Source organism: Piliocolobus tephrosceles, chromosome 18 (genome assembly GCF_002776525.5).
Source record: "Piliocolobus tephrosceles isolate RC106 chromosome 18, ASM277652v3, whole genome shotgun sequence".
Taxonomy (NCBI): domain Eukaryota; kingdom Metazoa; phylum Chordata; class Mammalia; order Primates; family Cercopithecidae; genus Piliocolobus; species Piliocolobus tephrosceles.
The window spans coordinates 69710185-69726994 of NC_045451.1; the positions used below are offsets into that span (position 1 = coordinate 69710185).

Below are 16810 nucleotides of genomic sequence, written 5' to 3' on the forward strand. Positions count from 1 at the left end.
CCCCCTTTCCCTTCCACCCCTTCGCCCTCCCCTTGATTCCAGTCTGCTTGATTTGTTGAGCCACCATCCCTCTGAATACACCTTACATCTCTTTCAAATGTGGAGACGGTTTTTTGATCTTACAGTGTGTGGAACCAGGGTCAGTAATCAAAGCCTCCCTGTTGCAAACTATAGACACACAGGACAACAATTTGATTTCCTGTACTCTCGGTCTGGAACCCATGGGGTTCTGAGATAAAAGCTGAGGTCTTAGTGCACTGGCTTTAAAAAATATTTTCACCAGTCCAGAGTAAATGAAAACCCGATTCCTTGGAAATAATACTGTATCTCTCTATTTCTACCCCCACCCTCCAAGCATGGTGTTTTTTAAAAAAATTAATTTTTCCCTTACACTTTAAAAACTCCCACCTATGTATAAAAGAAACTGCCACACTACAATAACACTGCTGTTGTTCCCAGTATTCCTCTGAGCCCCTCACCAGCCCTCCCTCACCATCCTCACCCTGACCACTCTTCCCTTCTGCCCAGCACCTAAGAGCAGGGATCACGCCACGGGGTGATGAGCAGTGGTGTAGTCTCGCCTGGCCTTCTGATACTAGGATGTGGCTTTGGAGAAGGCTGCTAGGATGCTTGCGAACACATCAGGGGTCTGGGATGCATCGATAGCAGAGTGGATCCCCCGTTTCCTGTAGTACTCTATGAGTGGGGTGGTTTCAGTGTGGTAGGCTTGCAGGCGGATTTTCAAGGCCTTCTCGTTATCATCTGATGGACGAATCAAGGGTTCCCCAGTGATGTCATCTTTCGTGGGCTCTTTTGGAGGGTTGAACTCCTCATGGTAGGAACGGCCCCTCTTGGGGTGAATCAGCCTTCCTGTGATTCTTCGGATCAGCAGAGTCTGGGATGCTGAATTCAGTCACAGAATCAAGCTTCTCTTTCCACGTCTCCAGGAGGTCATCAAACATTTCTGCCTGCCTCACAGTCCGAGGGAAGCCATCCAGAAGAAAACCATTTTTGCACAAGGGGGTCTCCAAATTCTTCTCAGTGAGTTCCACTACCATTTCATCACTCACCAGTTTCCCAGCATCCATAGTTGCCTTCAGCTTTATTCCTCGCTCTGCGCCAGAAGCCACCATGGCCCTCAGCAGGTCCCCAGTAGCCATATGGCAGACACAGAAGTTTTCAGCCAATCTGGGTGCCTGGGTGCCTTTACCGGCCCCGGGAGGCCCCTGCAGCACGGCCCGGATGCCTTTAGGATATTCAGGCTCTGCCGCTGGCACGCTGGGAGCCATGTCCTCCGAAGTCTCTCACTCTCCGTTAGAGATTCTTAAACTTGATTTTGTCATTTCCCAGTGTGTCTCCATTGTGGCTCAGAGGACTCTGCAGACGTTAGTGTAGGAAAAACACCCCAAAACATGTAGTTTTTTATTCCTGCTGTAACAAATTTCCACAAACTTTGTGGCATAAAAAGTCACATTTTTTACCGTGCAGTTCTGTAGGTTAAAAGTGACACAGGTCTCAGTGGGCTAAAATTAAAGTGTAGGCCGAGCTTCATTCGTTTTTGGAGGCTCTACAGGTGAATCTCTGTTCTTGGCTTTTCCAGCTCCTAGAGGCTGCTGCTCTTGATCCCTTCTTTCATCTCCAAACCCCGCAAAGGCAGGTCGAGTTCTTACATACGTCACTTTGACGCTACTTCTGGCATTCATCACATATCCTTCCTTACAAATCATCCACTTGGTAAGAATGCTGTGATTGATGACATTGGGCCCAGGTAGATAATCTAGGATAATCTCCCTATTTTAAGGTTGGCTGATTAGCAGCCTTGATTCTCCTTTGTTGTGTAAACTAATATTCACAGGTTTGCAGGATTAGGATGTGGTTATCTTTGGGAGACCATTATTCTGCCTGCTATAGCCATAAATTAGCAGTTTAAGGAGAGAGAGAATGAACAAACTTTATGCAGTGAGGTTCAGTAGGCCTTTTTATTAGAGACGCGAACTCAGTTTCCGTTTCAAAGTCATAAATAGTTGGCTTTCCCTTCTCTTTGGGCACTGTTTAGTACCTTAGTGCTCAGTACATTGAGTAATAAATTATAAGTCTATTGACCATGGTGTATAACCTATTAAGTGAAAGTCAGTCTGATTTTCCAATGGGGAACCTTGTCAGTAGTTTTTGAATCAGTTCAGGAAGCATGTTATAAATCAGTTGTAGGAAATGTCTTTCATTCAACAAAACATTAAAGACAGTTTACACACATTTTGGTTAGGGGGAAGGTGGCTTTATCTGTGGGATATTTTGCTAGGTGTTACCCCGTTTTATATGTAAGATATATGAAGATCGCTGGACAAGTAAATGCCCAAGATCACATAGTAGTAAGGGCTGGGTTTATTTGCAAGTCCTGTTTTGTTTTGTTTTGTTTTGTTTTGAATCTACCTTTCTGAAGTTGCTCAAACAATTGAAGTTGCTAAGGGAAGTCACTATGTATGGTGAAGATTTAAATTTAATAGGCACTCTAATAATAAAAGGTGTGCCAGTGTAAGCAGACTAGGGAAATGATTTCACTTTGCTTAGGGAAAAGAGATGGAGGTTTAGGGGCTTTAAAGGGGTAAGAGGAGGAGGTTAACCTTGGTCATGATGGATGAGTGGAAGGTGTAAGTTGAGATAATGCCGTAGGTATAGCTAGTTACATATACAAGGACAGTGAAGTGCATGAGATGAGACCGAACCCCAGGTCCACTGGATGGGCATTTCATTTCTATAAATTATTCTTGTCCTTAGAACAATTGGTTGTTGCTTGTATCCATGTGGGATTTTAGATCTTTAAAGAATGTTTTCTTTAATATATGGTCAAGATGGCTGGAATCATTAATATTATCTTAATCTGTAATGCACAGTGCCTGTAATACCTGGGCTGTTTGTGCAGCTTTTCTATAATATAAAATTTAGCCAAATTATATTTGTTAATTCTCTCATAGTATGGTAAAAATTACTTACATTTTAACCTGAATTAACATTTTTAGCTAAGTTACTGATGGAATTTTACTTGGAGGATGTTTGTAAAAGTCCTCCTATGTCTGTCTGAAAATACAGCAAAACTTAAATTTTAGTGGTTAAGGCATGTACTTAAGTCAGAAAAAAATGTATGTGTCATTTCATTTATTTAGCTGTGTGATCTAGGGAAAGTTTTCCCCCCTTCTTTGAGCCTTAATTTTCTTATCTGTAAAACAAGATAATAATACCTACTTGGTAGGCTTGCTGAGAGGATTAAATGAATTATAGTGTAGATTTGTAAAGTTTATACCATGAAATCTGACATAGAGTAAGCATTGTATTTATGATTATCCTTGAAATAGATTTCACAATTATTAACCCAGCATCAACTTTGTTAAAATAAAATGCACTGAAAAACTTCTGTTTTTCAGGAATTTTTTTTTTTTTTCTTTTTTTTGAGAGACAGTCTCAGTCTGTCCCCCAGGCTGGAGTTCAGTGGCGTGATCTTGGCTCACTGCAACCTCCTGGGTTCAAGTGATTCTCCTGCCTCAGCCTCCCAAGTAGCTGGGATTAAAGGTACATGCCACCATGCCTGGCTAATTTTTGTATTTTTAGTAGACATGGGGTTTCACCATGTTGGCCAGGCTGGTCTCAAACTCCTGACCTCAGGTGATCCACCTGCCTTGGCCTCTCAAATGGCTGGGATTACAGGCATAAGCCACTGCACCCAGCCTCAAGGATTTTTTTTTTTTTTAAAGTAAAAATGCTTAGTCTGAATGAATGTATTACAGATGCTGACTTTTTGAGGAGGTTTCAGTTTCTTGCTTGAACTGGCAATGGGGAAGGCTGTAGGTAACAAGTCAGCAGATGATGTGAACAGTGAGAGGAAAGCACCGAGGGAGGGACGTCAGACCACTTTGGATTCACCGGAGAAGTTTCACGTGTGCACTGTGACTCTTGCACAGGCAAATACACATCTTGGTGGATTTAATCTGTAAATATTAGGGATCGTCTAAAAGATATATTCCTTGCTTTAGCTGGCCTTTGATAAAGGAAAAAAAAAGAGTTTTTGAATTGCCTGACCTTAGTCTTGTCTTTCTAATTAGATTACTGCTTCTGTCAGTTTTGTCTTAAGGCTTCTGAGTCTCCTTTTAACTTCTCTTAGCTGGATGGGTCCTTCTGTAATGCAAATGTCTGATGGAACTGAAAGGTGAGCTTCGTTGGATGGTAGTATTGTTTGAACAACAGAAGAAATTCAGAAAAAGAGTAGAGCCCATGAAAAAACAATTAAGGAATCCTATTCTTGGGGAGAATATAAAACTTTACTTTTTGTCATTTTGAGTTGTTGGTGTTGCCAGTGACAGTGAAAGGGAAGGGCAGGTAGAAAGAGCACAGGGTCCTTAGATTGAAAGAGCCTAGGCTCAAAATCCAGCTGTCACTAAATGTGTGGTATGGGGCAAGTTACTGTCTTTGAGCCTGAGTTTCTCTAAATGTAAAATGGAAATGATGACTCACTACAGACTTTTTAGGAATTGAAAAAAAGTATGTAGAAGAGCTTAACACAGAGGCACTCAAGTTTACTTGAATCCAGTGCAAAGGCAGCCACTGTTTTGGCCTGCTTAAATCTCTGTTCCTTCTGAAACACTGAAAAAAAAAAATAAGCTAGAATTCAAACCCACTGTTAATTTTCAGCTGTATATTAGGCTATGATCTTATTTACTTAAAAAAGTTACTTGGTTCCATGCTCTTCTTCTTAAAAAAAGGAAGTTACTTGCATTTTCAATTGAACTCAATTGGAATTTCTTGAGGTGTAGACATTGCAGAGTCCAATGAGAAGCCAGATTCTAGAGAAGAGACTAGACTGTAGTCAAAGAAGGGGATGGGTGGGAACTCAGCTTATTCTTTGAATCATTCCAGCATAGCTAAGTTGTTTTTTCCAGTTTTAAGCCTGGTTCTGGAATGCCTCTTTATTTCAAAGTGAGACAAAATTGAAATGGCCCAGTAAGTAGTGTAAAGATGTTAATGAGAACTTTTAATATTTTATTCCTGTATTGAAAGTGTCTGACATAGACATTACAATGAATGTAAAATAGGTGATATTCTTTAAACACATAAAAAAACAATTTTCAAAGCCATTTTCAGGCCACCTGTAACTTGATAGGGATGAGTAACAGTTTGTGCCAGTTGAAAAAAACAGCGCTAAGATTTATCGGTTTATTTTCACTATTTAGTTTACTTCTTCCTTTATTGTTTGTTTACTTACTACTCTTTTAAGACAGCATCTCACTCTGTCTCCCAGGCTTGAGTACAGTGGCATGATCATGGCTCGCTGCGACCTCAACCTCAACCTCTTGGGCTCAAGCGATGCTCCCACCTCAGCCTCTTAGGTAGCTGGGACTGCAGGCATATGCCACCATGCCTAGCTAATTTTTGTATTTTTTGTAGAGACAGGGTCTCACCATGTTGCCCAGATTGATTTCAAACCCCTGGCTTCAAGCGATCTACGGGGCTTGGCTTTCCAAAGTTCTGGAATTATAGGTATGAGCCACCGTGTCTGGCCAGCTTCTTTTATTTTATAAACATTATCTCAGTCCTTAACGCAATTTTGAAGAGGTCGACTTCATACTTTGAAATTAAGTTGCTCAAATGTTATGCTAGTGTGTATACATTCAGGTTTTTTGCAGGAATAGAAGAGAAGGGTTCTTGGCAAGGATTAAAAAAAGATTGAATAACTTGCATCTTTCTCTCTTAACAGCAGCATTGTAAGCCAAGTAGGCAGGGCTTTTCATTTCTTATCTGTCTGCCTGTATATATGGAGGCCTGATTTTCTTCCTTAAACTCCTTGGTTTCTTAGACTTACTATGTTCTTTTAAAGCTTTGATGTCATCAGATAGTCAAGTGGCTAATAATAAGGTCATGGCCTTTGTAGTCATGTGGCCCTAGGATCGAACACAATTTCTGCCAATAATTAGTGATGTGACCTAACCTTGAGAAGTTTTCATAACTCGTTTAAATTTCTGGAAATTATACCCACCTTGCAGGAAACTTTAAGAATTAAATAATGTATAAAAAGCTTAGTGCCTGACATGTAGTACTTGTAATAATAATAGCTAATGATAGCCAGCACTAGTATAGTACTTACCATCTGCCAGGCAGAATATTAAGCACTTTACATTAAGTACATTTTTTTTTCCCCTAAGACGGAGTCTCACCCTGTTGCACAGGCTGGAGTGCTGTGGCGTGTGCTAGGCTCACTGCAACGTCTGCCTCTTGGGTTCAAGCGATTCTCCTGTCTCGGCCTCCTGGTTAGCTGGGATTATAGGCACGCGCCACCACGCCCAGCTAATTTTTGTGTTTTTAGTAGGGACGGGGTCTCATCATGTTGGCTGGACTGGTCTCGAACTCCTGAACTCAGGTGATCCATCCGCCTCAGCCTCCTAAGGTGATGGGATTACAGGCGTGAGCCACTGTGTCCGGCCTGAAGTACATCTTTTAACGCTCTCAAGAACCCTGTGAAGTACATGCCATCATTTTTCTCTTTTTATAAATGAGGAAACAGGCTCTGGAGCTGAGCTTTTAGCCATTTTGCTATATTGTCTCTCCATACATAGGGTATTTATGGAATATTAGATAACAGTGATACATCCCACCTTCAGAGTGCTAGAATGTGGAAAATGTGTTTTTTAGAAATGCTGAAATTGACACTTCCTATACTAGAACGTGTTTAGTGTTGGTTGTCTTTTACACCACACTCAACATCAGAAGGGTTTGTTTTTTTTTTTTTGATAGAGAATCTCACTCTGTCGCCCAGGCTGGAGTGCAGTGGCTCGATCTCGGCTCACTGCAGCCTCCACCTTCCAGGTTCAAGCAATTCTCCTGCCTCAGCCTCCCAAGTAGCTGGGACTACAGGTGTGTGCCACCACGTGCTGCAGATTTTTGTATTTTTAGTAGAGATGGGGTTTCACCATATTGGCCAGGCTGATCTCAAACTCCTGACTTTGTGATCCGCCCACCTTGGCCTCCCAAAGTGCTGGGATTACAGACTGTGCCTGGCCAGAAGGATTGTATTTTTAAGATTAGTTTGGTGACATTAGACAGGATGTTTTGAATTGACAAAGGGATCAGCTAGAAGACTTACAGTAATGTACAGGCATGAAATAATGTCTGAAATAGTGGTGATAGTAAGACAGGGACAGAACTGAAGACTTCATTGGGTTTTTTGGTTTGTTTTGTTTTCAGACAGGGTCTTACTTTGTCACCCAGACTGGAGTGCAGTGGCACGATCTCAGCTCACTACAACTTTCACCTCCCAGGTTTAGGCAGTTCTCCCACCTCACCCTCCTGAGTAGCTGGGACTACGGGTGTGCACCACCACAGTCAGCTAATTTTTGTATTTTTTGGTAGAAATGCAGTTTCACCACGTTGGCTGGGCTGGTCTTGAACTCCTGACCCCAAGTGACACTCTTGCCTTGGCCTCCGAAAGTGCTGGGATTACAGGTGTGAGCCACTGTACCGGGCCCTTCATTGGTTTTTAAGAATTTAAATGTAATACATATAATGGCAAAAAATTCAAACAGTCAGCAAGGCTACATATTATAGTATATATATATATATATAACAGTACAGAGTAGGGATACAAGAGTATGTATTATGATAAAAAATATATGTTGCATATATCATATATGTTAACCCATGATACACCCCACGTCCTAACCTTTCACATTCTGATACCTCTGAAGGTGGGATGTATCACTGTTACCTAATACTCCATAAATACGCTACATATGGAGAGACAATATAACAATTAAAAGCCCAGCTCCAGAGCCTGTTTCCTCATTTGTAAAAACAGAATAATAACAGTGTGTACTTCATAGGGTTCTTGAGAGCATTAAGAGATGTATTTCATGTAAAGTGCTTAATATTCTGCCTGGCAGTAAAGACTGGATTTTCTTCCCACTCCAGATCCTTGATTCCTCTGCTTAGAGACAGCAGCTGTTACTGGTTTCTTTTATGATGTCTCTGTTGAGATATTTTGATAGAAAAAGCAGTAAAAAATGGAAACTGGCACATTTCTAGATTTTATTGACTTTCTTAAAAAGAATTTTGACAGATCTGAAATTTTACCCCATTTGTAAGCTAACAAGTTAACCTGCCTCAGTTTCATGGATACTGGCAGGGGGCAGCATCCTGGATCAGTAGACAGCGTGAACTTCATGTTAGTTCCCCCTGACATTCATATCTAATGGTAAGGGAGGAGACCACCCCCATATTGTCTTATGCTCGATTTCTGCCTCCAAAGAAAGAAGTAGTAAAAACTAAAAGGCAGAAATGAAATAAATCCACAAGCAGACAGCCCAGAGCCACACCCTGGTCCTGGTAAAGATCAACCCCTGACCTAATTGGTTGTATTGTCTGTAGATTACAGACATTGTATAGAAAAGCACTGTGAAAATCCCTGTCCTGTCCTGTTCTGTTCCGTTCTAATTACCGGTGCATGCAGCCCCCACTGAGTCACGTACCCTCTGCTTGCTCAATTGATCACGACCCTCTCACGCGGACCCCCTTAGAGTTGTGAGCCCTTAAAAGGGACAGGAATTGCTTGCTTGGCGAGCTCAGTCATTGGAGACGTGAGTCTTGCCGAAGCTCCCGGCTGAATAAAGCCTTCCTTCTTTAACTCCGTGTCTTGGGGGTTTCGTCTGCGGTTTGTCCTGGTACAGCGGGAGTGATAATGGAACAGCCCAGGTGAATGCTGTGCATCACAGCTAAGGGACCTTGAGCTTGGGGAAACCCTGTCCGTAAGAAAACTCTCTCAGCTTTTGCCCCAGGAGAAGATATTCTCTACAAAAATCATTGAAAAGATAGTCTGAAACAAAAGCTGTTCAGCGCTGCTGCTCACAAAATGTGCACAAACCTGAGACCCACAGAAATCTTTCTACCAGCCTATTTCTTCCTCCTTCCCCACTTTAATAAAAAAGAAATTTATAAGTTAATTTCAGTGGAGAAGTAGATGATTTTTTAACCATCAAATACATTATAAATTCACTAGAAAAATTGTAAGCCTTATATATGTGGATATAAAGAAAAAATAATTATGTGCAAATGCAAGAATATTGGCAGTAGGTTGTGTTTGACAGTAACTCTTTGATAAAGTCAACTAACAGCACAATTTTTAAAAATAGGTGTAGTTTTTAAAATGCAGTTGTTTGGATCTTTTTTTTAGTTATTAAATGTTTTATCTTTATGTCAGTTAAACAGGTTATAATGCTTTACAGGTTATATAGTACTTTCAGAGAAACTTGACTTAAATCTCAAAATAGTCCAATGAGAAGATAACCCTGTTTTATAGGTACAGAAATTGAGGCTTAAAAAAATTAAGTGAGTTGTGCAAGGTCAGATGTTAGTAAGGGGCAGAATGGTAATCTAAACCCAAGTTCTCAACAACAATTATAAAAAATCTGAAAGTCTGTTTTTTTCCTAGAATTTAGCTACTTTATCTTGACCCTTCTCAATCAGTAGTCTGTCTTCAACGATTTGGACTTTAAACCACTTTTAGAAATATGTCTGTGAACTCATGTGCATATCCAGAGTTTCACAGGTCAGCAAGAGAATGCCTCAGAATAGATTTTCCAATATGTAGCAACATGGGCCTAAAGAATAATTTTCGAGATTATCTCTATATTTTTATTTTAAATAAAAGTGCATGACAGATCCTGGATTAATGAGAAAGGGATCAAATATTAATCCAAAATGGAAGCTAATTTAGGTGGTATTTAATTTGATATACAAGGAGGTTAGAAGGAGAAATAGGTTTTACAATAGAGATAAGTTTTTCTTACACCTGATGAGTGTTTTAAGTAGGATTTTTTTGGCCAGTTAATCCATGCTAATAGGAAATTTGGAAAATAGAGAAAAATATAAATATAAAATAAGAGTCCCTTATTTCATTAACATCGTAATAAGAGATAAGCACTTTGAATTATTTATGGCCTTCTAGTCTTTTATTCAGTGTCTGTAAATTGGGATAATTTATGCATTTTTGCTTTTTTGTTTTATTTAACTCTGATTCCAGTTTCTATGTGATTATTTTTACAAAATATTTTTGTTAGCTATATATCATTCGAGTGTCAGAATTATTAGTATTCAGTTAAAATCTGCTCAGATTGGGCTTTTAGGTTGTGTTTTTGCTGCAATAAACATGATAGGAACAACATGTTTTCATGTAAAGCTTTATCCTCATTTTGTACTATAGGAAAAATATCTAGGTTAGAATTACTAAGTTAAAAAATGGACACTTGGGGCCGGGTGCAGTGGCTCACGCTTGTAATCCCACCACTTTGGGAGGCTGAGGTGGGCAGATCACCTGATGTCGGGAGTTCAAGACCAGCCTGACCAACATGGAGAAACCTCGTCTCTACTAAAAATACAAAATATTATCCAGGCGTAGTGAGTGGCACATGCCTGTAATCCCAGCTACTCGGGAGGCTGAGGTAGGAGAATCGCTTGAACCCGGGAGGCGGAGGTTGCAGTGAGCTGAGATCATGCCATTGAAGTCCAGCCTGGGCAACAAGAATGAAACTCTGTCTCCCAAAAAAAAAAAAAAGAAAAGAAAAAGGACACATATTTATGCTTTCCATATTTCATGGTAGTTTGCTTTCTAAAAGGCAATATGAATTTTTAAGTGTGCTTATTTCTCTATATGTTCAACAGAATGGAATGCTATCTTTACCAAGCTTGGTAGTTTGATAGCTAGTAATGTTATTTTAAATTGCATGTTTTTAGTTACTAGTAAGCAATTTGAATGCTGTGAAACTTGTTCATGATCTTTACTCACTTTTTTCATTTTTTAAATGCATTTATGATCTCTTCAGGCTATTAGCCTCTTGTCATCAAACATGTGCAAGATTTAAGACTCATCAGTGTAGGGTTAACGGATGAGTTCTCAGAGGCAAAGGCTTTATAGAGAATAGAAGATAGGAGCGTGAACTGAGCCCTGAGGACAACCTGCAAAGAGTGGATAAAAAGCCAATAAACAGAAAATTTTAGTGTTCAGAAATTAAAGAGAAGATTGAATACTTTCCCTCCTCTTAAAATTAATCCTTCCTTTATTACAAATATACAGTCTTTTCTCTCAGGATTTAGTTAAGTAACTCACTGATGTTACTCAAAAATTGTTATTAGATTAAAAAAATTTTCAGAGCTAAGATGACAGTGACTGTCTTCTAAATTTTAGTTTCAGTTAATTTTTCAAAACAAAACCAACACACTCGAAGCCCCCTGTGCACCTCTCTCTGACTGCATCCCTCCCTGCCTCCCAATTATCCCAAAACTGGTATTTACCACTCCCATCTTTTGTACCTGTCTCACATCGTGTACCTTAGTCTTGTCTTAATTAAAGCAGATGTTTCATGTAAACTTATTTATTAATATTTCTTCAACTGAAATACCATTTGGACCTAGGGAAAAGTTAAATATACTATTGTGTTACATTACTCCGTTTACTTTCTTCTATGTTTGCCTTTGAATTGTCCAACTCTTTGCTAGTTCCATGCTTGGTTTAACCCAGTGTTCTGCTGTCTGTGGTTAGCAGAACTCAGCAATTGGAGGAATCCAGAACAGTAGTTGAATTACTTGGGGTGGGGGACAGGGTAGGAGTGAAGGGTAGGAGCAAGAGGGCAAAGAGAAATGAAATGCAGCTAAGAGAATAATCAGATTCCTTCCAAAGCAACTGAACATTGTCAGTCTGCATAGCATCATAAATAGCTTTCTGAAACTACTGTTTTTTTTTCCCCCGAGACGGAGCCTTGCTTTGTTGCTTAGGCTGGAGTGCGGTGGTGTGATCTCGGCTCACTGCATCCTCTGCCTCCCGGGTTCAGGCGATTCTCCTGCCTCAGCCTCCTGAGTAGCTGGGACTACCAGTGTGTGCCACCACACCCAGCTAATTTTTGTGTTTTTAGTGGAGACGGGGTTTTACCATGTTGGCCAGGATGGTCTCGATCTCTTGACCTCGTGATCTGCTTGCCTTAGCCTCCCAAAGTGCTGGGATTACAGGCATGAGCCACTACACCCGGCCAGAAACTACTTTTTACGGCTGGAGTTTCAGAACTAATTTAGTAAAGGATTGAAAAGGAGGATACAGTTGACTCATTTGTACAGAGTATATGACTCATTTGTACAGAATGAAAACATGTTTATGAAGGTTCACACTAAGTGAAAGCTGGCATCCAACTTGATTCAGACAAAAGTGAAAGTCAAGAAGTTAATAGTACATTAATTCACCAAATGCATGCCAGCAGAGCATGGCAGGAAGGTACACAACTCAGCAGATCTGGGTTGTCCTGGTTCTATTTGACTCGTGTGTGTAATGTTAGGCGGGTGAATCTTGCCTTTGAGTCTCCATTTGTAAAATACCTCTCCTGAAATAGAGATGCGTAGGGTAGTATACCATATTTCTTAAGATCTTTTATAAGTTGATTCCATTGTTTTAAATTATGAATCCTAAAGTATTTCTTTATGAAAAAATTTGTAAGGCTGTGATTTACTAAACTTCCTTAAAATTTTAAATTTTAGGGAAGACATGTAAGGAATTTACATAAGACAGCTATGCAAAATGGAGCTGGAGGAGCTTTATTTGTGGTAAGTAATTACTTAGATTTCTTTGGAAAGCAAAGACTTGAAAATTTGGGTAAATCCATTGTAAAAATCCAAAATATCTTAAATACCGTTGTCTAAAATTGTGGGAATTTACATATAGCTAATTGAATTTACTACATTTCAAAAGACGTGTAGTTCCAGTTGAACCTCATGAGTTTAAATTAGTACCAGGAAAACTCTGGGAATAAGAATTTATTTCTAGTGAAATTACTGTGGTGAACGCTAACCTGATTCTCATCACACTTTGGGTTCTCAGTCATGTTGGCTTACTGAGGGTTTGAAGATTGTAACTTGTTGAATCCCAAATGACACTAGTTTGAAACCCATGGGTTTTAGTAATGTAGTAACTAGATTAGCAGCTGGTCTTTATATTTTTAGTTTCCGGAGTTTTAACTATAGATAGAAGTCTATGAACTCCCCAGATTAGTTGCACAATTTGGAAAGGATAAGATATTATATATCCCTTTTCTGACAAGGTGCAGTTTTCAGGGATTACTCTTGTGTAAAGGCAATATAGTGGACTTGTGTGATGATTTAGAGTTAAGTGGTGTAAGAATTAGCTTCCTGCTACATATCAATCATCAAATTGGCCACATATTTGAGGTCATTGGTCATTGTCCAGAGTTTCTGTTTTCTTTCCTCTTTTGGTTTATGTCCTTTATTTTTTTATTTTTTTTTTGAGACGGAGTCTCGCTCTGTCGCCCAGGCTGGAGTGCAGTGGCCAGATCTCAGCTCACTGCAAGCTCCGCCTCCCGGGTTTACGCCATTCTCCTGCCTCAGCCTCCCGAGTAGCTGGGACTACAGGCGCCCGCCACCTCGCCCGGCTAGTTTTTTGTATTTTTTAGTAGAGACGGGGTTTCACCATGTAGGCCAGGATGGTCTCAATCTCCTGACCTCGTGATCCGCCCGTCTCGGCCTCCCAAAGTGCTGGGATTACAGGCTTGAGCCACTGCGCCCGGCCGGTTTATGTCCTTTAAAAAGCAGAACTCTGAGAGTTAACATATCAAGAGATTCATTTCTGTATTCACCACACATAAATAACATTAATTGATCGTAAGTGTTAATCTCAGTGTGACTCATTTGGTTTCCTGTTGACATGCCATTTCTTGTCAGTTTTTGAAGGGGGCCTGCTTCTGCTCTTTTAAGAAGAAATAAAGCTTCTTGCTGTTGGCTGTTATGGAAAACGTGGGAAAGAGATGGTGCTTTTTTTCTTTTTTTTTTTTTTTGAGATGGTCCTTTTGTACCCTCCTAAAGTAATGGATCTTAACCCTTTTGGATCCCAGATTCCTTTGACAATCTGATACCCTCTCTTTTGGGAAAATACACATGTTCACATTTAAAATTTTGTGTTTTAATTTCATAAAGGCTTCCAATAATTGGTAATGTTTTGGTAATTCTATCAGAAGATCTTATTCTCTGATGAAGCTGGATAATACTTTTTGTTGTTTGGGTTTTTTGTTCCTAAAGGTACTTCTCTTATTCTTTAAATGGTCCTTTGTAAAATTTTAAATTCTAACTTTACTTTGGTAATCATACTCATCAAATGTGTGTTTAGTCATTCTTTTTGATGGAAGGATAGGGTGCTATATATCATGTTGGAATTAAAATGGAGAGATTAAACAATAAGTAATAGTATAGTAATGTACAGTGTTATTCACACTTGAGAGAATTCGGATAATTCTGAAAAACTTTTTTTGTTGTGTAGCACAGAGATACTCCTGAAAATAACCCTGATACTCCATTTGATTTCACACCAGAAAACTATAAGGTATGGCTAAATTAACATTATAATTAATTTACCAAATAGGTAATATTTTCTAGATGTAGAAAATGATGTTCTTTCTTTTACACAGAGGATAGAGGCAATAGTAAAAAACTATCCAGAAGGCCATAAAGCAGCAGCTGTTCTTCCAGTCCTGGATTTAGCCCAAAGGCAGAATGGGTGGTTGCCCATCTCTGCTATGAACAAGGTACTGGATTCATTTTTGCCTTAGTTCCAAAAGAGAAGAGATTATGTATGATAATTTCCTTTTATAGAAATTACTCTGATCATCTCCAGTGTCAGAATCTAGGATTTTGGAGCCCTTTAGCCATTTGTATGTTTCCTTGAATTGTCTTTGTGTTTTTGTTCGTTCCCTTAATGCACAGAGGTGATTTCTAACCTTGCAGGAAATAGGGAAGGCATTATGGTGAAAGAGGGTGTATGTGTTTTTCTTTTCCTTTTGAAGGAAATGGTCATAGGAAAGATAAAAGATTCCACGTGTATAACTTAGTACCAAGATATCTGAAAATTAATGTAATATTTAAACACTAGAATTACAGAAAAAAAGATCTGCTCAACAGTATGAAGATTTTTAATATTTTACATCTTTGGCTGTAGGCTGTCAGAAAAATCTGTATAATATGTGATGTTTATACAATTTGATTATGCTACTTTGGAATCAACGATCTATAGAAATGCTGTGGATGACCCATTTTATACGAAGTTACTCTATTCATATAAGATTCATTTTTTCTAATAGTTTTCAGCAGTAATCCAAATTTCAAGTTTATTCATATCCTATTAACATAAATAACTACATTTGTATGGTGATGTATTATAGCATATCATTTAATCCTATTAATATAAATAACTACATTTGTATGGTGATGTATTATAGCATATCATGTATAAAGTGCCATACATAAACCACATACTGTTTGATTCTGATGAGAATCACATGACTATTAAAGCCATGTTATATAATGGAAAGTATTTTTGACTTAGAACTAAGACACCTGATTTTTCTCTGAACTTCCTCGTTGGCAATGAAAGTTTTGAACTAGGTAGATGTCTTCCAATTATTACGTTATGATTTCATTTTATTTTATTTTATTTTTTGAGATGGAGTCTCGCTCTGTCATCCAGGCTGGAGTGCAGTGGAGCGATCTCGGCTCACTGCAAGCTCCGCCTCCTGGGTTCACGCCATTCTCCTGCCTCAGCCTCCCGAGTAGCTGGGACTACAGGTGCCCCCCACCTCACCCGGCTAGTTTTTTGTATTTTTAGTAGAGACGGGGTTTCATCGTGTTAGCCAGGATGGTCTTGATCTCCTGACCTTGTGATCTGCCCGCCTCGGCCTCCCAAAGTGCTGGGATTACAGGCATGAGCCACTGCGCCCGGCCTATTACATTATGATTTCTAAGCGGTAGTACTAGGACTAAATTTATTTCTAAATCAATTCATTTTCTACTTGACCGACTATAATAGAGATTTTGTTGTACTTCATTCTTACCACTTTCTAAACTTCATTTTGTTATAACTGTTAGGCTAGACTATCATCTTTCTAAGAGAATGGGAATATCCTCAATTTATCTAATAGGATCCTAAATGCAAATTTTAGATTTAGTTTATTGATCTTTTATTGCATTGTATAGTATTATAACACTGTGTGGATCCTTGGTATTTTTTTCCCTATGAAAAATATTATAAAGCAAGTTTAGTGAGTTACTATCCTGACTAAACATAGGTGGTTATTTATATATTAAATTTATTTATTAAATTATTTATATAATTTATATATATAAATTATATATTTCTTGAGAAGTTACTTAACGTTTTTTAAAAATTAAAATAGCCAACTTTATAATGTTTCTAATTATAATTTTCTAATTATTTTGAAAACATCATGTTTTTAATAATGGTAAGCCTGTTGGAAATCTTGCTGAGTGGCACGTTAACAGAGCAAACTAAAAATAAATAAGAAACTGAAAGTAAAAACATTTAAAAAATGGCCGGGCGCAGTGGCTCAAGCCTGTAATCCCAGCACTTTGTGAGGCCGAGACGGGCGGATCACGAGGTCAGGAGATCGAAACCATCCTGGCTAACACAGTGAAACCCCGTCTCTACTAAAAAATACAAAAAACTAGCCGGATGAGGTGGCGGGCGCCTGTAGTCCCAGCTACTCGGGAGGCTGAGGCAGGAGAATGGCGTGAACCCGGGAGGCGGAGTTTGCAGTGAGCCGAGATCTGGCCACTGCACTCCAGCCTGGGCGACAGAGCGAGACTCCGCCTTTAAAAAAAAAAAAAAAAACATTTAAAAAATAAGACAGGCATGGTGGTGCACACCTGTAGTCCCAGGTACTTGGGATGCTGATGTGGGAGGATTGCTTGAGCTCAGGAGTTTAAGACCAGC

General features: G+C 39.3%; 1 protein-coding gene across 7 annotated transcripts in view; it reads left to right on the plus strand.

The window, feature by feature from the left end:
- The window catches only part of NDUFV2 (NADH:ubiquinone oxidoreductase core subunit V2), a 36561-nt gene that overhangs the window by 4660 nt on the left and 15091 nt on the right, over nucleotides 1–16810 (plus strand). For 3 of the 7 annotated variants that reach the window (XM_023228406.3, XM_026456007.1, XM_026456008.2), the window contains exons 2-4: nucleotides 12556–12621; nucleotides 14345–14407; nucleotides 14493–14609. In XM_023228406.3, coding sequence (XP_023084174.2) covers nucleotides 12556–12621; nucleotides 14345–14407; nucleotides 14493–14609 — 246 coding nt within the window. Of the gene's footprint in view, nucleotides 1–892; nucleotides 1042–1600; nucleotides 1735–12555; nucleotides 12622–14344; nucleotides 14408–14492; nucleotides 14610–16810 lie in introns of those variants that run through there. The other 4 variants (XM_026456005.1, XM_026456003.2, XM_023228407.3 and 1 more) reach the window with 4 other exon arrangements.